This window comes from Taurulus bubalis (genome assembly GCF_910589615.1).
Source record: "Taurulus bubalis genome assembly, chromosome: 1".
In the NCBI taxonomy this organism is placed as follows: Eukaryota; Metazoa; Chordata; class Actinopteri; order Perciformes; family Cottidae; genus Taurulus; species Taurulus bubalis.
The window spans coordinates 32,397,856-32,425,025 of record NC_136589.1 but is presented as its reverse complement, the minus strand read 5'-3'; the positions used below and the strand labels follow the sequence as shown (position 1 = coordinate 32,425,025).

Genomic DNA, 27,170 nt, shown 5'->3' with positions numbered 1-27,170 from the left:
GAGAATACAAATAAATTAACTGTACATTCTGGAGCAGTGAAGCAGCTGTCTTCCCTTGCAAATGCTACACTTTATTGATACCCAACCAATACGTCATATCTATATTTACAGTACATAAAGTGTTGTTGATAGATTTGTGTCGACAAACTGAGAACACAATGATTCACTTTTCAGAAAGAGGTATTGTCAAGTATTGTTTTTATGAAACCTTAATGAGACAAAACAACTTGCTTTCAGACACAGAAATAGGTCATCACTTATTAAATTATCTTTTATTAAATAAGGTGTAGTGATGCATGTTTCTCAACTGGGATCTTCAGGGGGTTTCTTCTGTGGGTGCAAATTATTTAAAGGTGACAAAGAAAGTAATCAATTTGCACCATTTGTGACATGGTCGTAAAGACAAAAAGTTTGCAATACAGTAGAGTTTCTATCTACATCCTCATCTAGAAAAGATGAGTGTTCTCCTCTCACTCCGGTAGGACACCCACACACCCCCGTGGGGAGGAGTTACAGCCTTTGGGCTCTTTGGTATTTGCTGAAACAATAAAGGACCTGTCGTTTCATCTGGGAGAGGGAGGGAGAGAGAACAAAAAAAAGTAAAATTTAAGCCTGAGCTACTTCCCTGAAGTCATTTTGAGAATCAGGATCACACATCTCGCCTCAAGGCAGTGGCTTAGCAAAAAACTAAATCCGCTGAGGGCATGGGAACAACACAGTTTAAAATGCTGAGACTTTTGCTTTTATTGGCTTTCACACAGGTAAGAGATAATCATTTTCTCATATTGTGCACTGATTTTCTAAATAACAACTAACAAGTGACATTTTTAATGTCCTTAGTGTAGGTAATTGGCATGTTTTCCTGTCTTTGATACATGTATAGTTTTTACATCCAGATAAATAATAGTGGACGTTTGAAACATATGAACACAGGCTCTTTTGAGTGTCACTGCTTTCAACAAGTGTGTGTGGCATGCCCAACCTTAGCTCAATAGACAAATTCATTCCGACCTGAAAGAAATACCTGCGCTGAACAGTCCTGAAATCTGTGTTGAGTGAAGGTAATGTGCAGCCTGCTGCCTCTCATGCGCCGAGAATATGATACAGGCATTATATCCTGAGGCATAATTAGCCTCAGGATATAATGTGAAATACCAATAGCCTGCTACCCTTGGAATTCTGTCCTTGTCTTAAAAATATCTATATATATTTCCTGTCATTTATCATCATCATTTCCTAGTTTCAATCATTAACCTGCCATTTTTTTTTCCATTTTCAGATCTGTGCTGCTCAAAATGGTAAATGATCTCCTCCTACATTTGCTTTACTTTATGACGATCCCAAACTCGAATAACGTCACCTTTTCTTAAACATAATGAGACATAATTCATTAGCATCTGGCAGTTGTTCTACCCACATTATTAAAACACCACCTAAACCTCTGCTTGAATGTATCCCATCATTTTTTTCCTATCCCTAGACATAACTCTGTCAGTGTTTACAGTCACATCTAAGAGTATAACGGTCCAATGGAGCAGCTACGATAATGCCAGCTCCTACAAGATCACAGCAACACCCAAGAACTCCCCAGGACGATCCGTCTTCGCTCAATTCAGTGGCAACTCCGTGATGGGCTCAGTCATCTCCCTGTCACCGAACACGGTGTACACCATGCAGCTGGAAGCCATGGACAATGCTCTCAATGTGCTCAGCGATGCAGAGACGGAGGAAACCACAGGTCAGCAAGGAGAGGGAAATTAGTCCGGGTGGTGAATCAAATACGTTATTGTCCGTAAAGACAGACTTCATGTATCGTACATTTCTACTATGTCCTTCAGTAAAATAATACTACAAAGTAATTGCATTATTATTAGTGATGCGTCAACATAGCTGCAGCATGCTTCCTGCTGGTTAAGGTGGAGCTAATTTTAACCTCTCTATATACTGTTTATCCAAAGCATTGCTCATTGTTTTAGATATTAAACAATTAGTTGATCAAGAGAAAACTATTTATAATCATTATATCTGAATGTCTTTTAATTTTGGACTGTACGCTCTGAGAAGCTGGATTGGACATTTTTCACTACTCTTAGAAGGTTAATTACAAACCCTAATTTATAAAATTGTCTCATGTTTTGCATACACAATCTAAAACAGTGGCCATAGCTTTCAAATAAATCTAATGTCATAAAAAAGAACACCATCTTTCCTAAATGTGGTGGAGTAGAAGTATAAAGTAGGGTAGGAACTCAAGAAAAGTACAAATACTTCAAAATTGTACCTAATTATAGTAATAAAGTGAATGTTCCACCACTAGATGTATAATACATTGTACACATAAAAAAAAGTATTGTTTTCTTAAATGAACTTATTCTATTATATTTACTATATATTATTCTATACCTATCTAACACAATCATCTGTTCTCCAGCTCCTGAGGTCCCCAGCATTGAAAAGGCCTACTCCAAACACAGCGATAGCATCACTGTGGAGTTCACAGAGGTTCCCGGGGCCACCAGCTACATCCTTAGGGCACAGTCGGGTAATTTCTTCTCTGAGACCACGGTGACTGGCTCCCCAGGCACCGTGGTGCAGCTCCAGCCCTACACGGACTATGAGCTAAGTGTCATGTCCGTCAACTCTGGGGGGAGGAGCCAGCCCTCGGACCCCATCGAGGCCAGGACAGGTACGGACAAATTGTCTCACAGAGTCCTTAAAAACACTTCGTCCTGTGGCTATAGCATTTAAATAGTGATAGAAGTACAATCTGATCATTTAAGACATAGCTATGGTTTTCAGATACTTTAAGACTAATAATATTATTACTATTAATCTGTAAAATTAATAATGATGTTTTTTGCCCACTTTCACATATCAAGACACAACACATTTGAAGCAGTTTACGCAAGATGGTAATCAGTGTGTGAAGGGTGAAACGCAGCCTTCTTGTTGTTCCTGAAGGACAATAGTTAGTTAGCTCACTCCGCCGGCCATAACAGCGTGTCGTTTTACTGCCCATTGTCACAGAGTCTCTACTCTTTATAGCCAACGCAGGAGGGTGGAAACTCTATCCATGCTTTTGCACTATACTATTCTCATATGAAAAGTGAGACCATGAGAATGGGGTCATCTCCCTTTGTGTAATGTAAGATAATCACAGATTGTTTCCATATCGCCCCTCTTAGAGAAATATTGTTAAGTAAGAAATCTGTGTTTGTTATGTAATTTTTGTTCTCATTTCCGTCTACCTGACCCTGTCTATAGTGGTAATGGCGCCCAAGTTGAACACCACATCTCCTGACAACAGCACCATCCTTGTGTCTTGGCCCCTGGTGAAGAACGCCGTCCTCTACATGCTCTGCATCATCCGGGAGGACTCCAACTCCCGCGTCAAACTGAACACCACTGACACCCCAGTGACCTTTGATGGCCTCGAAGCAGGGACCACCTACTGCATCAAGGGCACGGCCTGGGACTCAGAGGGTCGAGCTGGAGACGACATCACTGTCTGCCAGATCACACGTAAGCATGATAAGACGTAGAAGATGAATGTAGCAGATGGTGTTACTCAACTCCCTTTGGTTTTACTTTCAGGTCCTCAAAGCCCAGATGTGACCTACGTCCAGGTGACTCAGGGTCGGTCTCTTGGGATCGCTGTGTACTGGGTGTTAGTGCAGGGAGGAGAGGACTACATGGCCTGGACCACTAATGGTCAAAACTGCACTTCAACAGTTAATAGTTACTGTTATATTATACCTGTGGAGTGTGGCCAGAACCACTCAGTCAGTGTTGTAGCCTACAACAGTGCCGGCCCCAGCGACCCCTCGCAATCAGCAGAGTACATTACATGTGAGTATATCACACACACTACCACAGCTACATACAATACAACATACTTACGTATGCAGTCGTTATAGACTAATCTGGTACAGACACAAAATCCTACATCTTTAATGTGACAATGTCTAAATATGCTTTAGATTGGGTTACGTAGGGTGTGTGTGGATATGTGTGTGTGCATGTTTGTATAAGAGGCAACAGTTTACGTCTGAGGAGTTTATGAGATGTGTGGCAGAAAGACAAAAGATGTGATGGAATTGTCGATTATAACAATAATAATAATAATAATAATATAATGACATGTTATCACATAGTGCTCATGTAATATTAATAATAATAATGTATATTTCTTGGCAGACCTTAGTTTTGGCCTTATCGTCTTTCTTACTGACAGTTAGATAAAAACATCAATACGAGTGATATCAATCCCAAAATGTCAGACTATTCCTTTGACAAGTGATTTTCTTCAAATCTACCTGTTTCACTTGACAGATCCGTGTCCTCCGGAGAACATCTGGGTGGTGGAGCCTGTAGCAGGCAACTGCTCGGTGGTGTGGGACGATGTGCCACTGGTGGAGCACTACATGGCTTTCATAAAGAGGGACGACGGGACTGAGAAGTCATGTAACACCACTGGAACCACATGCCCATTTTCCTGCATGTGTGGCTACACCTACCTTACCACCGTCTTCCCCTACAACCAAGCTGGCTCCAGCCCTTACGCACAAGTCCGCAACTACACCACCAGTAAGACCAGAAGCACCCACATGTACTACCACCCAAATAGTTGATAATTGATAATTTAATGATATCAAGTCAAAAGGACCAGACTAGTGGTGTTGTACTTTTTACAACCAACAATCTTCCAAAGTACGCCATTGCCTTATTTATTATCAGCAACTATTACCTCAAAAATGTAACCTGTACCCAACAAGATACATCAAAAATATTTAAAAAGAAGTGTCATGATGAGGTTTCAAGTACATGCAATTTGACATCAGGTGAAAACAATGGCTGCCTGGAAGATGGAAAATCATTTTGACACATGTTGAATAATATTGAATAATATTCTCACCTGTTTTTGCATTTATCTTCCCTGCCTCTATACCCCAGTTCCTTGTTGCCCACAGGATGTTACCATAAAGCTAGTTTCCACAGAGACGCTCGAGGTCATGTGGCCGTCGGTCAAAGGGGCCGAGCTCTACGAGACAACAGCTGCCCAGACTAATGATGTCATCCACTGTAACGACACAGCACCAGTGTGCGCGCTGTCAGATTTGAGGTGCAACACAGCTTATTCTGTGACCGTCACACCTTGCAGCGAGTTGCGAGGATGCAACCGCACCTGCGCACCGAGCACGCATGAGACAGGTAGAGTGACATCTCACCCCATGAATATCCACGTATCCACATACCCACCAGAAAGGGAAGGATGGGAATTCATTGACTAATTGGCTAATAAACCCAAAGCACCTTAGACATAAAACGATACTGCAATTTCCATATTTTGGAAAATACGCCATTTTGCTTTTCTTGTCAAGCATCTTTCATGTCTACACAAAAATATAAAGCTATATACATATATATATATATATATATATATATATATATATATATATATATATATATAAAGTATTCATCAATGAGCTTTAAAGGTCTTGGTATGTGTATTTTGTTGTATTTGGACAGAGCCAGGCTAGCTGTTTCCCTCTGTTTCAAGTCATTGTGCTAAGCAAAACTAACCAGCTGATGATGGTAGCTTCATATTTCTTACAGACATGCGAGTGGTATCAATCTTCCCTTTTCAAGTATTTTATCTCTCTGCTGTATTAACGTGTGTGTGTTTGGTATGAAAACAGCTCCGTGCGCACCAGAGATCCTGACTATGACGCAGACCAACAACTCCACATTCACAGTCCTCTACACTACCCCCAACAACCCCAAAACCAATTATACCATCACAGCTGTTGGACGCTATGGCACCCACACCTGCCAGTCAAGAAACACCTCCTGTCAGCTCACACAGCTGCCCTGTGGTTCAACCTATGAGGTTATGGCAGTGGCCACCACAACTGTGGGGAGAAGTCTACCTGGATTCAGTAAAACTTTGGAAACGGGTATGATGATTGGTCATTGCTAGAATTGAATGTCAAGTCAGATCTATTTTATTGATGCAGCCCAAAACCACAAGTATGTCTCAGAGGGCCATGTGCTAAAGTCACTCTTCTTTACTATCCCAGCTGAACCATTTTTGTCCATTACAGTTATCCTACAAATAAAACAAAACACTCCACGAGCAAAAAATATGACAACATGAATTTGACAGTTACATGCTGATCCCGCTGGTAATAATACACTTAAGAATAATAATAAGAATATGAGCTCACATAGGTTATTTAAAAAAAAAAATCTCGTAGGAATGGATGATAAAGTATCATGAAGCACCAGTTAAAATATTCTCACTACATTCACTCCATGTTGATCATTGCTCTGTAATTCACTCCCCAAGGCCCTTGCTGCCCTATGTATGTGAATGTGACCCAGGTGACCCAGGCTATGACCAATGTGACCTGGTCACCTGGCAGCGGAGCTCGCTACTACATCACCAGCCTGACATCCTCACACGGACATGCTAAGTGCCACACTCTGGACAACCACTGCCTGATGGGATGCATCACCTGTGGCACCAACTACAGCGTCAACCTGGAGGCCATCAGCAGCACGGGACACAAGTCAGAGTGCAAATATCGTGGATTCTCATCCAGTGAGGGCAAATACACACATAATGTACACACACATAACTGTGCACACGGATGAAATGTCCACCTGTGTGAGGTGAGGGCTGAATGTTAATGTTAAGGTTGGACATTTGCAAATGGTCAGTGGTAATAAAGTTTCTCGTAAAAATATCCAAAAGTCACCGGTACGGTCCTTGACATGAACATCACCGCAAACGCAACTTCTCGAAACTCATTTGTTGCAGGTGCCTGTTGTCCAACAAGCGTCAAGCTCTATCGCAGGGCCAACAACTCCCTCAGGGTATACTGGCGCTCTTTGGGCGCGTGGATGCAGAACCACACAGTCGAGCTGAACGGGACGGCAGCCGACTACTCGTGTATCGCAGCCGCTGGCAGCAAATACTGTGACATCCAGGAGGAGACGTGTGGGGATGTGTACACGGTAGTGGTGGCACCAGTGGGACAGAATGGGATCAAGGTCAGCTTCTGTCAACCCAGGAGATACTCAGGTGAGTCACGGAGTGCATGGTGAGAGTGTGTTTTTATAATCTGTAGGGTTTGTGGTAACGAGCTGCATTAATGTGTTTATCTTTGTCATATTCTCAGTTCTCTGCCCAGGAAGTAATGCTGGTATGGGTAAGTATCCTCTCAACTATAAACTTCACATTGCTTAATACTTCTCATGTAACTATCGGCAGGAAGTTGAATAAGTGCATTCACGAAAACTATTATTTTAAACTCTCATTAAGAAGTTGTTTGAAAACTGCTCCTGCACTGAAACCATATCTCTCTCCTTCATCAGTGATCTCTAGCAGACGGCAAACTGTGGAATAATTGCGGTAAGTTTCTTGGTACTCGACTCCTACCAGATAAGAAGGCACTTCAGCCCACTTGGACTTGCGTAACAACACGAGACAAACAACGTGCTTTCCTTGACATTTTAGTTGTGAAAGTAATTTGATGACAGCTGCTTTCACATGATGCTTCCTTTGTGCTACTTAACAGCTTGAGGGGCATCTTGTGACAGCATCACAAGCATCAATAGATTGTGAATATCGTACTCTGGTACAACAATAGGCGTGTTTGAGTCGTGCATTTTGCAAATAGACTAGCACAGGCGAGGCTGGTCTCTGTCTTTACCTCTGGGACCCATGTATATAAAGCATGGGAGGAAGAATGAGATGAACGTGACTGAGGTAAATGAAATGGAGAGCTGCTGCAGGAACATGACACAGGCATCTTATTGTGTCTGTAATGATATATAAGAAATGTACTTCTGAGTCCTTTAAAAACACAGTGTAGTGGATGGCCTTCAAAAGAAACAATTGTTTTTAACTTGGCCCTTGTTCTTTTTTCTATAGTGACCTCTAGTGAGTCCGGCGGAAGGCCAATCACTGATCCAGCCTTTCTGATCATCGTATTGATCCTGTTTTTATCATCCACAGTAATGTCGCCCCCCCCCCCCCCCCCCCCCCCAGCAGAGCACAGCAAAAAATAGGACACTAGCTAAGATCCCCTGATAAAACACATAAAGAAGCTTTCTGCTGCTCGAAGGACCTAAGCTTCCTCAAGAAGAAAAGTCTTGACTGAGCCTTTTTAAATACAGCATCAGTGTTTTTTTTCCAGTTCAATTTACTGTCTAGATGGACCCCACGATATGTATATGACTGGACAATTTCTATCTGCTGACCTGCAATTATCACTGGGGAGACCTCCTCCTTCTTCCTTCTGAAATCAATGACCTCTTTGGTCTTTCCAATATTTAGTTTTAAGAAATTGTCATCACACCAGCTGACAAAAGATTCAACCTCCAGTTTATAGGCCAGGTCATTGCCTCGAGTAAGTAGACCAACCAGAGCAGTGTCATCTGAAAACTTTTGAATGTTACAGGACACGTGGCTCTGCCTATAGTCAGCTGTATAAAGTGAGAATAAAAAGGCGGATACAACTGTTCCTTGTGGTGCTCCAGTTTTAGTTTAAATAGTGTCAGAATGTTTATTATCAAGCCTGACAAACTGTGGTCGAGATAAAAGGTACTCATGAGGTCCAAAACCCACGCAATAGTTGTATTGTGTAGTTTAAAAGTCATATGTTTTTTTAGCTAAAAGGTGTGGTTGAATTGTATTAAAAGCACTAGAAAAGTAAAAAAACATGATCCTAACAGAACTGGTGGTGGTTTCCAGATGACTATAAATACTGTGGAGCATAAAAAGTAGTGCATCGTCCACCCCTACACCCTTCCTGTATGCAAACTGCAAGGGATCCTGGAAGACTGAGACCTGTCTACTCAGGTGACCCAGGACAACCCTTTCAAGACATTTCATTATGTGCGACAACAGGGCTATAGGTCTCAGTCTTGTGTGATGTGTGATGTGTCAGTACTGAAGCTATGATGATATATTTGTATTTGTTCCACCATGTCCAGTTGATAATTTCCCTCTCTCATCTTTCTTGCCCTACAGCGAACACTCCCTAATGCCCACATGGACAGAAGATTGTGACAACTGTAAAGAACAAACTTACCAAAAAGAAATATCAGCCTTGTTTAGGAATATCTGTTTTGTTGCTACTGCTGTTTGCAAGAAAAGCTGTCTGAATAGATATGGAAATGAAACATTGAACTACTACAATAAAATGTATAGAAGAGGACTTTTAAATAGATACCTGTGGGCATGTAACTGATGTTTTTGAAAAACACTCTCCATATTGCTACTTTTTAATATCAGGCTGCATGTTATTGTATCTTCTGCTCTACTGTGCCTCATGTTTAATCAATGCAGTTGCCCTTTCATAATGATGTAACATCAATATGTAATGACATCTGGTAAAAATTCAAAAGAAGCAGAAATATAAACTGTACAGTGAACCTCCCACATGGATGTATCATGGCAAAAGTCATTCAAAGACAAAATAAATTTCAAATGAGATCTTAGGACTCCTCAAGTAGAAGACCTCCACAAGGCTGCCGGCTGACATGCGGAAACAGTTGAAAGTGCCGCAGCAAGTGCCATCTCTTTAGCCTTAAGTCCTGCATGGCAAGTCCTGTGGATGATACGTCTGCTCAGATTGCTGGAGATAGATTCAGTGTTATCTCTGCCATCATTGGATTTGTTTTCTCGCAGTTGACAGACGACAACAATAAAGCACATCACTTTATGCATTAAGAACAATGTGTGCTGTCAATTATCTTGTGTGGGTTTTTCTTTAATTAAGAAGTAGAGGATCAGGTGGTTGGATACATGAGCTATGTTCGGTCCCCCAAAAAGAATCCAGAAACAAAACCATCAGATACTTTTCCTGAAATGGGTCTTATGTATTCAAGAGACTTGCTATGACTTTCACTGACCTTAAAACTGTGTATAACTGACCGAAGTGACTGCTTGAGCTTATTGCACATTTACATTCCAGGGGTGGTGGGTCAGGCTAGTAATAAAGATAATGACCACTCTATATGTAAAAGAGAAAATCTTAACAGGCTGCTAATTGTTGTTCTGTACACTATCAATGAGTAATTTGTTTAATTAAATTACATTCATAGTCTTGAAGTACAGTTGCACACTATAATATGAACATAAAAAAGTCGCACCCCCACAAAATACGGGAATAAGTACAAAAGAACGGGAAAGTGAAAACAGAATTTAAGACCGTAAACGCATACAAAGTAAAAACAGCAAATTCATGATGTCCATGAAGGAAGGAAGAGTGAAAAGCAAGAGAAAGCAAAAAGACAAAGTTGTCAATGAATTGGTCGACACGTTCGCAGAGCTAAATCTTATTTCAGATGATATATGGATTTTAGGACCGAGGTCCAAGAACTGTTTAGGTTAAACAGCTTCTATTGCTGTTGAGAGTGTGTTTTTTTCCCAGTTAATATTTATGGTGTTACTTTTGGGTATTACGATAAATTTGCAAATTAATACTATATTTTTAATTCTGGTAGTGGGATGTGTCCTGACTTTCAGAAGTAAGGTTCTGTTGTTCCACATATGACCAAATGTAAATTGTTTAGTTGAGTTATTTTAATCATTAAATCACTTTTAAATAACATGAAAGGGTAAAGTAAGGGCTTTATTAGCATGTGCATATTCAGATACAGTATTGACAAAGCACTGTATGCAAACTGACATGAATTTAGTGTGTATTCTAAACATTGTTGAAATGATATACATCTAGATATGTATTGTTTAACAAATAGTACTTATCGACCGACCGACCAGATAAATGCCACCAGCTTAAATAAAGACAAAACCCTCTGAGGTCCCCTTATGTGTTTTGTCCTCAGAGGTACACAAATACGACAATAAAACTGTGCTTTGATTTAACCCACTTTAAGAAAACCTAGCGATCTCAGCAGGGTTATGATGCTGCTTTTTTCTTTGCAAAATCTTGCTGTGAGTTTTTCAGATTTTAGGGAAATGCTATTTTTGTTGTTTCTCCACTTATTATTATGCATAAACTGAACAATATCCAGTCCTTTATATCTTTACTTTAATCTAGCATTCAGTATATTTTTCCGCTAAAACGGTGGGCCGGGAATCCCAGAGGTGGACTTTCAAAAACTACAAAACGTGCGCCTGTTCAAGAACGTTTGGTTCCCGCATGTGGCAGACAAAAGCTACTCGTCACTCAGGTGGATACATTTCACAGAGATCTTTTTTTCTTCTTCCTGTAAATCATTTATTTAGCAACGTGTTTGGAAAAATGCTTTAGAAATATGGTATGCTGTCTTGCTTCTTAATAATTAATTGTTTGATGGCTTTAAATTGCTCTGAAGCTTTGTTTGATGAATGATTTGTATATGATTCTTAATGGTGAGTCAGATTTTTTTTACTCCGGATCTATTTATGTATATTTTGTGATGTGACTGAAAAAGAGATGTCTTTAGCATGTCACAGCATATCATGAAAGTCACCTATTATTCAATAATGCACAATGACAACATTTCCCAAAAAATGTTTATCAATCCTGGAAGGATCCACTCAGTCATACAAAGGAAATCCTATCATCTTACAGCAGGGGAATCGTGTTCCATATACTAGGAAGCCAGCTTAATTAAATAATTAGAGATATTTAGAGAAAAAATACTTCTTATGTCAAATGTAAGAGCTGATGTTTTCACCTTCAAAGCTGGAGTTGGTCTAGTTCCAGGAATAAAATATTACGGGAACATCGAGGAAGGGCAGCTTCAGCATACAGGTATGATTCCTACAACGGGAATCATACTTTATTTCCTTCTCATGATGACCGAGAGGCAACGGGTATTTCCCTGTCCTCATTTAGGACGTCCTGATTGGTCCGCATTGAGTTTATCTACAGCACTCAGCCTGTAAATATTTCAGTTGAGCTGCAGAACCGACAGAGTAACGGACTGAACCCCTGACAATTACAATGGATAAGATGTGGATGTTATATTCATCAGTCATCCTTTTGTCTGTCATACAGGTAATACTACTTTTTTAAATTCAGTTTCTTATTTTATCACTTTTGTAATCATATTTTGGAATTGTAATTAATATATTTGATCTTTTTTAGACTCAACATGTTTTGGCAACAGGTGAGTGTTCTGCTGCTGCTTACATGTGAGGGGAGGCACTGACACTGATTTATAGATGCTCACAATTAGTTTATTGTCCATCACTGATATGGCAAGATAGATAAATATTAGCACAGTGAATCTTCATATATGGTTAATCTTTAATTATCTATATTGGATATAACAATGTGTATTTCTAAACTGTGATAATACAATTATTTATTGAACTAAAAATGTAACTTAAATCTTATGTTACCCTTTTAATCTCAAAAGGTACTAGAATGATATTCCAAGACAGGATGAATTCTTCCTTTTCTCTTCTTTCAGGATGTAATTTTGTGTCAGTGACTTCTCCTTCTGCATCAACACTGCATTTGAAATGGAGCAGCTTTGCTGGATCTTCAGTTTACTTACTGGACTTGAGAGTTGTGAACTCCACCAGTATCGCCCCGCTGGTGGTGATGCAGACTGCACCCAGCACAGAGAGGCGGATTCAGGGGTTAAGACCTGGAAGTGTCTATGAAGTCACACTGAAAGTCTTTGAGTTTTACATGATTGTGTGCACAAACGTTGTAATAACCACGACAGGTAATGACCATTTTTAAAAAGTTGCCAGTGAAATAAAACTAAACAGAAGAGTTCTTCTGCTGAATCCTTTATCTTACATTCCCACAGTGCCTGCCACATCTCAGATCACCTTCTCCAAAGCTATTTCCAGTACATCTATAAGGTTTGAGTGGTCCAGCGTGTCAGGAGCGGACAGCTATATCTTGTTTGTGGAGGAATTGTTTAGTACTCCTGCAAAAAGCTACAACCAGACCTTTACAAGTCTGGGTGGACAAGTGGACGGCCTAACTCCTTCTAAAACGTACATCTGTTACGTATACTCGTCAAACAGTGCTGGAAGAGGTGCCAGAAGTAGCACGAAGACAATCACAACATGTAAGTCCACACGAGATGCTGGTTTTGCTGATTTATTTAATGCAGAATTAGAAGATTGATACTAAGAAAACTACTTCACAGCAAGTTATGTGTGAGCCAATCCTTTACACTTTGGGATATGTGAAAACATGAATGGGATTTGCAAATACATCAGATTAACGCCTGTATTTTTCTTGGAAGTGGTGCCGCCACCAACCGGTGTGACTATTGCATCGACGGGAAAGAGCAAAGCCCGAGTGACGTGGAACTCTGTCAGTAAAGTCCTGCTTTACCAAGTGGTCGTGCGTGACAACGACAACCCCAGCAACACCCCGGTCATCAGAAGCACTTCAACCACGTTCATGGACATCAGTAATCTGGAGCCCTGCTCCTCCTACACAGTGGGAGTATCATCCATGAATGTCTTCTCAGATCCTGGGGAGGCCTCTAATGTTGCACACAATACCGCTAGTGAGTATTTTAACAGTATAATTAATTTGTCAGAATAGGCACACTCTCACTTTTTGTGTTGTGTTGATATTGGTGTGCAATTAATAATCATAACTATGTAGAACATGTCTGAAGCAATAGTTACGCTCTTACCACAATCTGAGCTTTTGATGAAGGTGACAAAATATGGAAATGACCATAACATAAAGTATTGTTAATGCATGAACAAATACATAATCCTTTTATTGGCCTAAAAGTCAGTCACATAGTGATTCAACTTATGTTTGGGGTCAAGCAGATGCTAGAAGGAAATCTCATGAAGTATTAACCTGATAAAACAATGTTAAGTATGTTTTTTGAACATGAGGATTAAGCTGAAGAAGAATTCTGAACATCTGTCTCATCTGTTCACACATCTGTTCTTCAGCCATTAACCCAGTGACGACCATCTCTGCGAACTACAGCTGCTCCAGCGGCATGGTGACAGTAACTTGGGACTTGGTATTCGGGGCCAACTTGTACAGGGCCACGGCCGTCGATAGAACCAGCGCGTCCATTAACTGTACATCGGCCTCCACCAGCTGCCAGATCACCATGCTCAAATGCGGTGAGACGTACCTGGTCCATGTGACAGCCATCTCTGACGACTGTGAGAGCACCTCTAACACCACCTCCTTGTTTGAGACAGGTGAGCAGAGCACCTACTCATGAGGAAAACTAGAAAACGTGGCATGTGTTTGTCATTGTCTCTGCCTCGCCCCATGCCTCATCACCTGTTTGTATGTGTTTCCCACATGTCTGTGCACACCTTCTCATTTTACCGCTCACTGTCACACACACACACACACACACACACACACACACACACACACACACACACACACACACACACACACACACACACACCTGGAAAGCTCTTTTTCACAAATAAGTCCCCATAAGTCTGTCCTGTGGGAAGCTGTTTAGGTTCCTCCCATGGTGTGTCTTCTGGTCTTTTCTTATGCTGAGCGGTGAAACCTCTCATTAGCCACCAAGACTTGACATTCAACACCAGTCAGTCAGTAAACATCCTATTGAAGATAGAGAGTTATCTCAAAGGTCAGCTATAGTATCAGTCACACACACACACACACACACACACACACACACACACACACACACATACAGTCCCCCCAGAGAAATTGGCTAATGTACAGCACGAACAATCAGCAGGAACAACAGTTTACTCCAATGAAGTGAATGCTACAAAGAGGTTAGTTATAAAAGACTGGAGTCCAATCTCAGGATCTTTTTTAGGGCTTTCAAACAATAGAAGGTGAAATTCTGAGCATGTGAGTCTGCTGGTAATACCTACTTTTAAACCAATGCAGTGCATCACAACATTTACTGATCAATATAAACTCTGCTGCTCTCTGCAAAACAGTTTTTCTTTTCACATAATTCAAATAGATTTGAGACATGTTCCACCCTTTTCTGTCCTCCACATGAGTTGTGTTTAATGTCTAATTCCGTTCCCCCAGTCCCCTGTGCTCCGGCTAATCCTCAGACCCGTCACGATTGCTCCAGCAATGTGATCAGATATAACTGGCAGACCACCAACAACACCCTATACTATGTGGCAACGGCTGTGGACGAAACTGACAGAGTGACCGAGTGCAGGACGACAGACAACACGTGTTACTTCACTAATACGGGATGTGGTCAGTCCTATAAGTACACTGTGTACGCCGTCGGCCCTGATTGTAACACCGAAGTCAGCCAACCTGAGTTCGTCCGGACCTGTGAGTAGGACTTGATTTGTTTACATAGAGGGCGAAAATAAAGTCTTTGTTATTTTCTGAAATTATAATAAATTGGTGGTATTCAATATTTTTCCTTTTGTCAACAATTCTCATGAAAAGACTCTTTGTTATTACCCCAAAAACTAGTACAAATGTATTAATGAGCCACACCATCGAAGTGACATGTTTCTTTATTATTATGAATATGGGCATATACTCCCACTTGCCCTGCCCGCTAAATTTAATAGAGCACCTAGTGTAGATTACTCCGCAGATGAAAATAGTCCCCAACAAATGCCCTTTTCTTCCCGCGTAAGTAACGTTTGCCAAAAAATAAAATGATTGTTAAATATAATTTAATAAAATGTAGTGAAAGTTTTGTTGAACAGGTTGTACTGCTATTCACAACATGTCTGATCTTTGACTGACTACCGATGACAGCCATACAATTACTAAACTTGATCTGCATAATCACTGCGGTATTTTAACTTTATTAGTAACACATATCAAATATCCTAACTCTAATAACTGAATATAATGAAGCCAATAATTAGATTTACAGTATTGGCATGGTCGTTCTCACAGACCACTTTTAACTTTTATACTTTTTAATATTTACATGAGATGCCACATCATCCATCGTGTTGGAAGGCAAAAGAAGAGAGAGTAAGTAAGTCATTTTTTATGTTCCTCCTTTCCTCTAGCTCCATGTCTGCCAACAACCGTAAAGACAGGAGCTGGTTGTCATTCTGACATGTTGCTCACAACCTGGGATTCTGCTGCTGGAGCTCTTTCCTACACGGTCGACGCGCAGGGGAACACTGGAGAAATCTACAACTGCACCTCCTCCTCCACCAGCTGTGCGGTGACCGGCGTGCCGTGTGGTGAACACCTCAGTGTGTGGATCTCCGCCTCCAATGACAACTGCTCCACTGAAAGGGTATTAGGAGATGTTGCTCAGACTGGTACGTATTGGAAACTCTGTTAGACACTTACTGATCTCATTGATGGTCTGTTATTCTCTGACTTTTTTAATGCGATATTTGCCTCTCCAGTTCCCTGTTCCCCTCTCAACTTCTCGGCATCCGTGGACTGCAGCCAAGACTCTGTTAAAGTCAACTGGACGACGAGCATCGGTGCTGTATTATACATTGCCATTGCTGAGGACACAAATGGGAATTTGCACAGTTGTAATTCAAGGGGCACAAACTGCTTGATCGAAGGCTTAAGATGCGGACAAAATTACACTGCCAGCGTTATCGGCTCCAATCTTGAGTGCAACAGCAGCGCCAGCGAGGAGGTCAACTTTATGACAGGTAGGTCAGAGGGTTGGATTACTCTGGTTATTCATCTCCTTCTAGTTTTAACAAACATATATTCAAAAATGTTCCAAAGTCTGATGCACTGTGCATCTAATCGACAAAATCCTCTGCCTCTCCATCAGCTCCTTGTCCTCCAACCAACATTGAGGCATTCAGAGACTGTGACGCCAACCATGCTCTAATAGTCTGGCAGAACAATCAGCGCAGAGGTCTCTACACGGCAACCATGGAGGATCAGAGCGGAGCTCAGCTCAACTGCACCAGCAACATGGTCAACAACTGCAAAATCACCTCTCTGCCCTGTGGAAAGAGATACAACGTCACCGTCACCTACAATGATGGAAGATGTTCGTCCACCTCAACACCTACCAACATGAGCTCAGGTAGTAAAGTATGAGGATCGAACTGTTTCTGTCTGGAAGAAAAATGAACATTACAAATAACTTATGATATCCCGTTGCCTCTCCTTTTAGTGCCATGCGGTCCTGAGGATGTGAGGGCCAGTGTGGCCTGCGTTACCGGCGAGCTGACGGTCGCCTGGAACATCTCAGTTCCTGCAGAGAACTACACTACATTCATATCTAGAGGAAAGCCTCTGTACTGTAACTCCACAGAGACACAGTGCACCATGGATGGGTTGTTGTGTGGAAGCTCCTACAGTGTGATTGTCTTCTCTGTCACCGGGACATGCTTCAGTCTGCCCAGCACAGAGGTCACAGTGCAAACATGTGAGAAGGGCTGATTTATCTTCTTTTAAGGTTGTAGACTCAGCAGTTTGATTTTCCTCGAGTGCAGTCTCAAATTTCTTCACTTTATGTTTCCCTCCAGTGCCGTGTCCTCCCACCAACGTCACCGCCATGCACACATGTGCCCCGAATCCTGTTCCTGTGACATGGATGGCCAGTGACAGTGCCAAACACTACACTGCTGTTGCTGTGAGCAGTGGAGGTCACATGTCAGAGTGTACGACCAATGAAACTTCCTGCAGCCTCTCTGAACTCCAATGTGGAGAGGTTTACACCATTGGTGTTTCAGGAGCTGATGACAACTGTACAGGTCAACTGAGCGACACTGTCTCTTTGAGCACAGGTACCACGGCACTGACCGCCAGCAAAAGATCAATGAAATTGTCATTCATAAAGACTTGTGACTAAGGTTTGCTTTGTTTCCCTCTCCAGAGCCTTGTTCTCCCTATAATGTATCCAGCCAGCTGATGTGTAGCGCTGCCACTGCGCAGGTGTACTGGCCCCCCAGTGCAAATGCAGTGAGCTATGCAGTGCAAGCCACCAGCAACGGACAGAGCCTCAACTGCAGCAGCCTCAGCCCCAACTGCACGCTGAGTCATGTGGTCTGTGGCCAAGCGTACAACATCCTCGTGACTGCCACTGACGGCACTTGTGTCAGCAACTTCAGTGTCCCCTTCAAACAAGACAAAGGTACTGGCAGTGACGTCTGGTCTTTAGCCAAAAGACAGTAGATAATGAAGATGCAATTTCAAGCTGCTCAGAGTGAGTTTGATGAGTGACGCTGCCAGCTGTTAACTATCAATAATCCATATCATAACAGCAAGTGACTTGTGGTTATGCAGGGGGCTTTTGTCACTTTTCAGATATAATTTGATGATTAGTGAGATCTAGCGGTACTCTTGGATCGAGCCACACCAGCTGTTTCCCACTCTCTCTTGTCTTTATGCTACGCTAAGCTAATCCATTGCTGGTGGTAGTTTCATATGTAGCGAGTGTTATGAATCTTTCCATTTAACTTTCAGCAAGGAAATGGACAAGCACATTTTCCAACATGTCGAACTATTCCTTCACTAATTTCCAATTTTGACTGAGAGGATTAATTCACATTGTGTTCTGTCTCTCTTAGTACCATGCGCTCCAGAAGACTTCAGGACCGAGCTGATATGTGGCACCAATGACGCGACAGCCAACTGGAACACTTCTGCTGTGTCCCTCAACTACAGTGTTGCCGCTGTGCCGCTGACTGGAGATATTGGTTCAGTCACATGCCACACTAGCAGTGCCAGCTGTAGGCTGAGTGGTCTTCAGTGTGGACAGACTTATAATGTCTCTGTCAAAGCTTCCTCTGGCAGCTGCAGTGGACCATACAGTCTCCCACAGACTGTTCAGACCGGTAATAAAGATGATGCAAGGATGATAATTTCCATGAACTTTATTTCATTACTTTGATTTATTTCATGCAGTGATATCTTCCTCCAGCCCCCTGCCCCCCCGACAGCCTAACAGCAGTGACGGACTGCGGCACAAACTCCCTTCAGGCCTCCTGGAATGCCTCTCTTGGTGCCACCTCCTACACAACGACAGTGACGGGCCCCGGTGGCTTCTCTGAAACCTGCTCCACGTCAAACCTCACATGCTCTGTCTCCGGCCTGCAGTGTGGCAGTCAGTACAACGTCGCGACGACATCCCAGGGCAACTGCACCAGCTCCCCGAGTCAAACTGTTCTGACAACAGGTGTTGTTTACATATTTGTTAACATTTATTGTAAAGCATTTTCTTGGACCGAGGTCACATGATGTGACACATATCCTCTCTTTACCTCTTCCACCAGGACCATGTGACCCTGTCAATGTGACCAGTGTCCTCCAGTGTGGTTCAGACACAGCCACGGTGTCCTGGGAAGCTTCCGCCGGGGCCGTCCACTACACTGTTCACGCTCGACAGGACTATATTTATACTTCCTGTAGAAGCAGTACACCTTCCTGCCAGCTGAACCAGCTGCAGTGCGGAAAAGTTTACAACTTGACAGTGATAGCTGAGGACGCCACCTGCAATAGCACTGGAAACATCAGTACAATCCTGATGACAGGTAGAGAGACTGCAAAGAGAAAATAGATTTTTTTGTATTCATGTCTTTGGAACCACTAACTTACTATCTATCCCTTTCATCTCTCCTTCTCAGCTCCTTGCTCTCCCTCTATCCAGAACAGCAGCCTGATCTGTAACACCAGTTCTTCCTCTCTGTCATGGATGCCAATGGCCGATGCCACAGGTTACATAGTTAATGCGACAGCTACAAACGGACACAACGTTTCGTGCAGTTCAGCCACTGCTTCATGCACGCTGACAGATCTCCTGTGCAGTGAAACCTACACAACCATAATCATTGCACGAGGAAGCCAGTGTGACAGTGCACCTGGCTCTGGCACCAATATTACTACAGGTAAGTGTGTGAGAAATGATTTAAGTATATGTGGGAAATAGGAATTTGTTGATTTCTGGTAAACCCACATACTGTTTCTTCTGCTTTCCTTTCAGCCCCCTGTTCTCCAGCTATCTTATCTAAGCAATACACGTGTGGTACCAACACAGCAGTGTTCAATTGGACTGACCCTGTGGGACGCGTCAACTTTGTGGCTCAGGCAGCAAGAGGAGAGTATCAGCAAACCTGCCAGAGTACAAATACCAATTGTGCGTTCCATAATCTTCCTTGTGGCTTGGATTTCAATTTGACAGTCCAAGCTCAGGGGACGCAATGCGACAGCATCCCAAGTGTCAGTGAATCTATTGAAACAGGTAATACTTCCACCAATGTAGTGTGTATAAACACTAACTGATCATCATGAAGTTCCACACTGCTAAATAGTCCCAATAAAACTGTGAATTGTGAATTTTGTACATTGTTTTTTTTTTACATACCAAAACAAGTGAATATTAATTAGTGATGCTTAGAGGCTTTTTGCGCTAAGCTATCTGTTTCCCCCTGCTTGTAGTCTTTGTGCTAAACTAAGCTAGCCAGCTGTCCGCTCCATCATATCAATCTTCTCATCTAACTCTTGGCAAGAAAATAAAGAAGCGCATTTATTTCTTACACTGCTGAACCTGACAAAGTGCCAGTTGATGCACTGCATGTTAATAACTACTTTGTCACCCTGTCTTCTGTCCTTTTCCCTCCCCAGTCCCTTGTGCCCCACAGAATGTGAGCGCCTCACTGGTCTGCTTTGATCACTCAGCCCTGGTCTCGTGGGTAGGAAGCCCCAGTGCTGTAGGATACAATGTGACAGTGACGGGCCCAGCTGGATACACACACCACAGCCACACCAACACTACCAGCTCTCAGCTACGTGACATCCACTGCGGTAAAACCTATGCCATCACGGTTACACCGTACTCCAAGACATGCACAGGACACCCAAGTGCAGTTTACAGCTTTGAAGCAGGTGCAGAAAGACTTACACTTACAACACAAACATATCCTTACAGTTCAGCTCAATGAGACAAAATGAAACCCTATTTTTCTTTCCTCATCTCCAGGTCTCTGCGCTCCAATTAACGTCCGTGTGTCTGTGGCGTGTGAGGACAGCACTGTCTCTTGGTCTCATGTAACAGGGGCTGAGAAGTACATAGCAGTAGCAACTGCAGATGATGGACACAATCACACTTGCAGCTCAAACTATTCCAGCTCATGCAATTTCACTGCCCTACACTGTGGGGAAACCTATGCTGTTACTGTTGTAACTGTAGACAGGGGCTGCTGGAGCGAGCCTAGCTCAGCCGTGGAGCTGAGAACAGGTGAGAGGAAACTGCAAAGTAAAAGATTAAGCAACATAAATGTAGAAATTGTGCAGTGACATGTTTCTTATCAAGTTCCCACTGTATGATCCTAGGTGTGTGTCCGCCTACTAACTTGACAGGCCAAGTGAGTTGTGATACCAACACACTGAACCTCACATGGGACCAGAATCTGGTGTCCGGGGCCACTTACACTTTACAAACTGAGATGATAGGCGGCACACTTCCTCTATCAATGCACACTACCTCTAATACCTCACACACATTGACCAACCTCCTGTGTGGACAGAGATATGCTTTCCGCATCGCAGCACAGGATGGAAACTGCCGCAGCAGCTACAGTCCACCCATAGAAATGAGCACAGGTAGGATGTGTTTCTGTGGCAACATTTGCAAGCGTTTTACCTGCTGCAGTAAAGTAAAGGAAATGATCATCATCAAAAATCTGTTTTCCATCTCTTTCAGCCCCTTGTAAGCCAACAAACTTCAGTGCTTACGTGGACTGTGGTACAAACAAAGGGAATTTCTCCTGGTCTGAGAGCAGTGGGGCAGGTTTCTACACGGTTGAGGTGACAGGAGAACACGGCCACATCGCATCCTGTTCCTCCAGTGACGCCTCCTGCGCTGTAAAACTGCACTGTGGCTGGTCATACTCGGCTACACTGGTGGCTTCCACAGAAAGCTGCAACAGCAGCAAACATGCAGACATACATTTTGACTCTGGTAAGATATAAGGGCATTATAAGGACTTTTTCACCTTTTCAATAAGGTGAAAAAGTCAAGAGTTTATTAAAGCTCCGCTTAATGTTCAAGAGCTAAAGATTTGGTATAAAGGGACTTTAAAAAATAGCGACCAATCACAACTTCGTTTATCCATCGATAAGACAAATCAACAGTCCCTCATAGATCAAGGTGAAGAGGATGGCATGGTACTAATTTAGTCACCAAGGGGTTATGACTAACAGTCTAGTGTATTCAATCTCACAATAGTTTAATATCTGTATTCACTTTATTTGTAGGACAAGATAGAAATGTTTTTTCAATTCCTCTGTATGTTTGGTACATGTCTTTGACTTTGATATCAATGTGAGCTTTCTATGTACATATATACTGCAGAGTATGCTCATACCTGTACTCAAACTCTCTCTCATAGCTCCGTGTCTCCCAGAGGATGTCTTAGCTGAGATACAGTGTGACAGCAACGTGATGAATGTGAGTTGGACACAGGCCCCGGGCCAAGACGAGTACACCGCCTGGGCCATCAGCACTGGTGGACATAGAGCGTCCTGTAACTCATCGTCCAACTCCTGCTCCATTCATGAGCTGCAGTGCGGCAGGGTCTACGAGGTGGCCGTCACCTCCTCCTCCATTCACTGCAAAATCATTGCTGGTTCGGACTACATGGTTCAGTCTGGTCAGTGCGTTGCTTTGATGTGCATCGCTTAAATTAACAAATCATTAATTATGTTTAACAATGTGATTTAAATGAAAATGCTCCACTTCTTTCAACCACCCCCAGCTCCTTGTAAACCTGAGAACACCACCGTTGAGCAGAACTGTAGCAGCAACGTCGTGACAGTAAAGTGGAACCAGAGCAGCACAACACAGAACTACACTGTGAAAGCCACATGTGCTTCAGGTGTTAACTCCACCTGTGACTCCCCGGAGAGCAGCTGCTCCTTCCTGGACCTGAGCTGTGGCCAGCTCTGCACTTTCACTGTGATGGGACACACTAATGTGTGCATGAGCGATAGGAGCGCTCCAATACAGAATCTCACCGGTAGTCTGATTTAGTTGACTTTGACAGATATTTCTCAAAGAAACACTGTTTCGGAAATACGCTTATTTGTTTGTCACGAAGTTACTGCACTTTGATAACGTAAAGTCACGTTTTTTATACTTCTGTCTGAACCCGAGGGTGGAGGCAACATATTGGCATCATATATCAAGTTTGAGATGATTCCAGCTGTCTGTATTACTTTGCATGGCATGGAGGGTCTTCCTCCAGCATCGAACAGACAAGCCACAGCCTTGCATGTGAAAACACGGCCTATTTTCTTGGAGGATGAATCGTGACACTGACCTCACCAGTATTTCATGGTTTTCTTTAAATTGGAACATGGAAAGGGGTCAGATTGATCATCGTGGCGTGTACATTAAATTAAATTAGTTTTACAGTTACCTGAGAAAATTTCAATTGGCACAGATGTTACCCAAATGGCCAATTTGAAGATTCTGTCATAACATACCTTTACTAAAACCTCTGCAATTTTGCTGTTTCTCTTTAGCAGCCTCAGTCAGTGCACAGTTAATGTTCAGATGTTCAGATATGGTTTAAGACAGGTTTGGGGCTGCAACTACATCATTCCAAACTATCACTCTAAATTAAAGCGTACACATTTGTTGGGCGGAAATTAAATCCTTTATTTCTGCTGTGAAACTGAAATACTGGCGCTTACAACTCTGCAGAAATCTCAGATTAGATCAAATAGACCTATTGGTAGCAGAGATGCATTGTACACATGCATGCTAGCGGTGGCTTCATATTTAGCATACAGACATAGTGGAGTCAATCTTCTCATTTAACTCTCAGTAATGCAATAGAACTAATAAACGTATTTCCCAATATGTTGAACAAATATTTTTCCAGTGTATCTTTTATTAGTGTTCTTCGTGTCCACCAATCTCTTTTTCTTAACTGTGCCTCTCTTCTTTTCTAGCCCCATGTCCTCCCACCAATGTGTCAGCTGAACTGAACTGTACTACACATACCGCTGTGGTCAGCTGGAGAAGCTCAGCTGCAGCTGCAGCCTACAGTGTCGAGGCAACCTCCATGAATGGACACAACTCCTCCTGCAGTGAGATGGGCACATCCTGTCACCTCAATAACCTGGTCTGTGGACAGGACTACTCTGTTGTTGTGGAAGCAATGCACACTGGCTGTCCTGGCCCCTCCAGTGTACCTGCCAGGCTCACTACAGGTGCATAGAACTCAAACCTCGCGGTGTTGATACTTTTTAACACAGAAGGAGTCACATTAACAAAGTGACAAGGAACATCTATCTGTGGTGAAGAAAATATATCAGTACAAAATAATAAAGAAAAGATGATGCCAGATCTTAGTCATAGTCCTCCAAAATGGATTCCATATTAATGCTTTTGTAACCATGAATTCAATCATAAATGATGAGGACCAAAATTGTCCAAACTATAGTATATATTCTTTCTTCCTCTAGAGCCCTGTGTCCCCGTGAATCTCTCTGTCCACTACAACATGAGCACTGCTCAGGTGATGTGGGGGGCAGCAAGAGGTGCCAGCTCATACTCTGTACAGGCGGTGAATGACCAGGGCTTGACCGTGCCCTGTAACACCACCAACACCAGCTGCTACCTGACTGGCCTGCAGTGCAGTCACATCTACAACGTCACTGTGATGGCACGGAACCCGGCCTGTGACAGCATGATCTCTGAGACACACCGCCTCATGACAGGTCCGTCATCTGATTGGGAAGAATGTGTCAATTATTGCACGACATGCAGGTATGGCTCTCTATGTGTCTTTTCCTAACCCTTAAATGTGTATGTTGGCTTTTCATTCAGAACCCTGCCCACCCACGAACGTTAAAGCCAGCATGGCATGTGAGCAACTAACTGCGACAGTATCCTGGCAGCAGAGCAACCTCGCTGTGGGTTATGCTGCTTACTTTGACAACCAGAATGGCCATGACACTTCCTGTGTTGGATCAGCCGCACATTCCCAATGTGTTGTCTCAGGACTGATGTGTGGCACAGTGTACAACGTTTGGGTCAAGGCGCTGGGTCTGCAGTACAACAGTTCTGACAGCACAGTTACCACTCTTACATCAGGTAAAGACGTACTCAATATATAGAATCACATCTATTACCTACGTCAATAAAGTTATAAAGAATTATTGTGAGGAGCAAGTTTCATAGCATCCCATTCAATAGTTAGATCAATATTTTACTCAAAACCACAAATGTCAATCTTATCGTCGTGCAAGAGGAAAAGTCAGGGGATCATTAAAGTGATGATGGTTCGTCCTTTAAAGAATGTCTTTACAAAATGTTATGGCAATCCATCCACTCCAATAGTCGCTCAGGTATTTAACTCTGGACTAAAGTGATGGATCGGATGACTGACAGACCAACATTGTCCCTCATGGAGCCACTGGCTAAGTGCAGCTAAGAAGAAATTTGCAGCTGTAATATGCGTTGTATGCTCTATACAGAGACTGCATCAGGCTACAGGGATAAATAATGTGTTACCAGCTAATATGAGCCTCTAAAATTATTTTAAAGGCTTATAAATCTATTACACAGCAAATTCCCAATTTACTTAGCCGGTAAAGCCATATCTAGGTGTACGTGTGGTAGATTAATTTGTGCATGGATGAAAATGTAAATTCATATTCTTCTAAATTCCACAGGACCTTGCCAGACGAGCAGCATCGAAGCCATTATGGACTGCGAGGCCCACACGGCTGTCATATCCTGGCAAACAAGCGTTGGAGCCGTGTCCTATGTTTCAGAGCTTTCATCTTCATCCGGCCGCACCACCAGCTGCACCACCAACGACACCAACTGTGAGCTGAGCTCCCTGCGGTGCGGGGAGGAATACAATGTCACTGTGAAGGCTCTGGGAGATACTTGCAACAACACCGCTCAGATGGCGGGACACCTCACTACAGGTACAGCAATCTTACCTGTGTGTGTGTGGTAGACAGCCACGATTATTGTCACGGCATTGTTCACATTAGCTGCCACTAAGTTAAACATTTCTTCCTCCAGAGCCCTGTGTCCCCGTGAATCTCTCTGTCCACTACAACATGAGCACTGCTCAGGTGATGTGGGGGGCAGCAAATGGTGCCAGTTCTTACTCTCTACAGGCGGTGAATGACCAGGGCTTGACCGTCCCCTGTAACACCACCAACACCAGCTGCTACCTGACTGGCCTGCAGTGCAGTCACATCTACAACGTCACTGTGATGGCACGGAACCCGGCCTGTGACAGCATGATCTCTGAGACACACCACCTCATGACAGGTCCGTCATCTGATTGGGAAGAATGTGTCAATTATTGCACGACTTGCAGGTATGGCTCTCTATGTGTCTTTTCCTAACCCTTAAATGTGTATGTTGGCTCTTCATTCAGAACCCTGCCCACCCACGAACGTTAAAGCCAGCATGGCATGTGAGCAACTAACTGCGACAGTATCCTGGCAGCAGAGCAACCTCGCTGTGGGTTATGTCGCCTACTTTGACAACCAGAATGGCCACGACACTTCCTGTGTTGGATCAGCCACACATACCCAATGTGTTGTCTCAGGACTGATGTGTGGCACAGTGTACAACGTTTGGGTCAAGGCGCTGGGTCTGCAGTACAACAGCTCTGACAGCACAGTTGCCACTCTTACATCAGGTAAAGACGTACTCAGTATTTATGTCATTTTCTGTCCATATTGTTTGCTTATTGTGTCCATTCATACACTTACTCATGATGTTTCCTCAGCTCCATGTCTGCCCAGAGAGGTAGAGGTAGAGGTCGACTGTAACTCTGATCGGGCTGCTGTTGTGTCCTGGAATGCTACCTATGGCGCCGCAAACTTTTCCCTGACAGCCATTGTCAGTGGAAGTCTTCAGACTCTGTGTGCGACTCAGCAGAACAGCTGTAATGTGACGAGTTTGAGTTGTGGGGAAACCTACAACCTCAGTTTCACCGCCATCAACAAGCAGTGCAACCTCACAGCACCGATGCCCACTAACCTCACCACGCGTGAGTGTTTACAGCAAATCCTCACAAGTGGCAACTATTCGTTTAGATTTGATTTGTTCAAGATTTAACACTCATCCTTCTAAACTTTCTCTTTTTAGGTCCTTGTCCTCCTCAGAGTGTGACTGTTGACCTGCAGTGTGGCTCCTGCACCGCAGTGCTGTCCTGGAAGGAGAGGTCTGATGATGAACTATACATGGCAAGCGCCATCAAGACATCAGGAGGGGAGGTGCGGACGTGTAACTCTACAGGCGCT

General features: G+C 43.0%; 1 protein-coding gene across 1 annotated transcript; it reads left to right on the top strand.

Annotated features, from left to right (window-relative positions):
* Positions 1-704: 704 nt before the first annotated feature.
* On the top strand, positions 705-9,717 carry fndc7a (fibronectin type III domain containing 7a; the record flags this gene model as incomplete). Its single annotated transcript, XM_079232602.1, has 14 exons — positions 705-761; positions 1,280-1,298; positions 1,481-1,738; positions 2,432-2,686; positions 3,265-3,522; positions 3,595-3,849; positions 4,333-4,587; positions 4,954-5,211; positions 5,700-5,957; positions 6,350-6,604; positions 6,824-7,087; positions 7,185-7,214; positions 7,381-7,417; positions 9,041-9,717. 13 exons carry the CDS (start codon positions 705-707, stop codon positions 7,410-7,412), a joined length of 2,454 nt encoding a protein of 817 aa, XP_079088728.1. The 3' UTR covers positions 7,413-7,417; positions 9,041-9,717.
* Between the last annotated feature and the right edge of the window lie 17,453 nt (positions 9,718-27,170).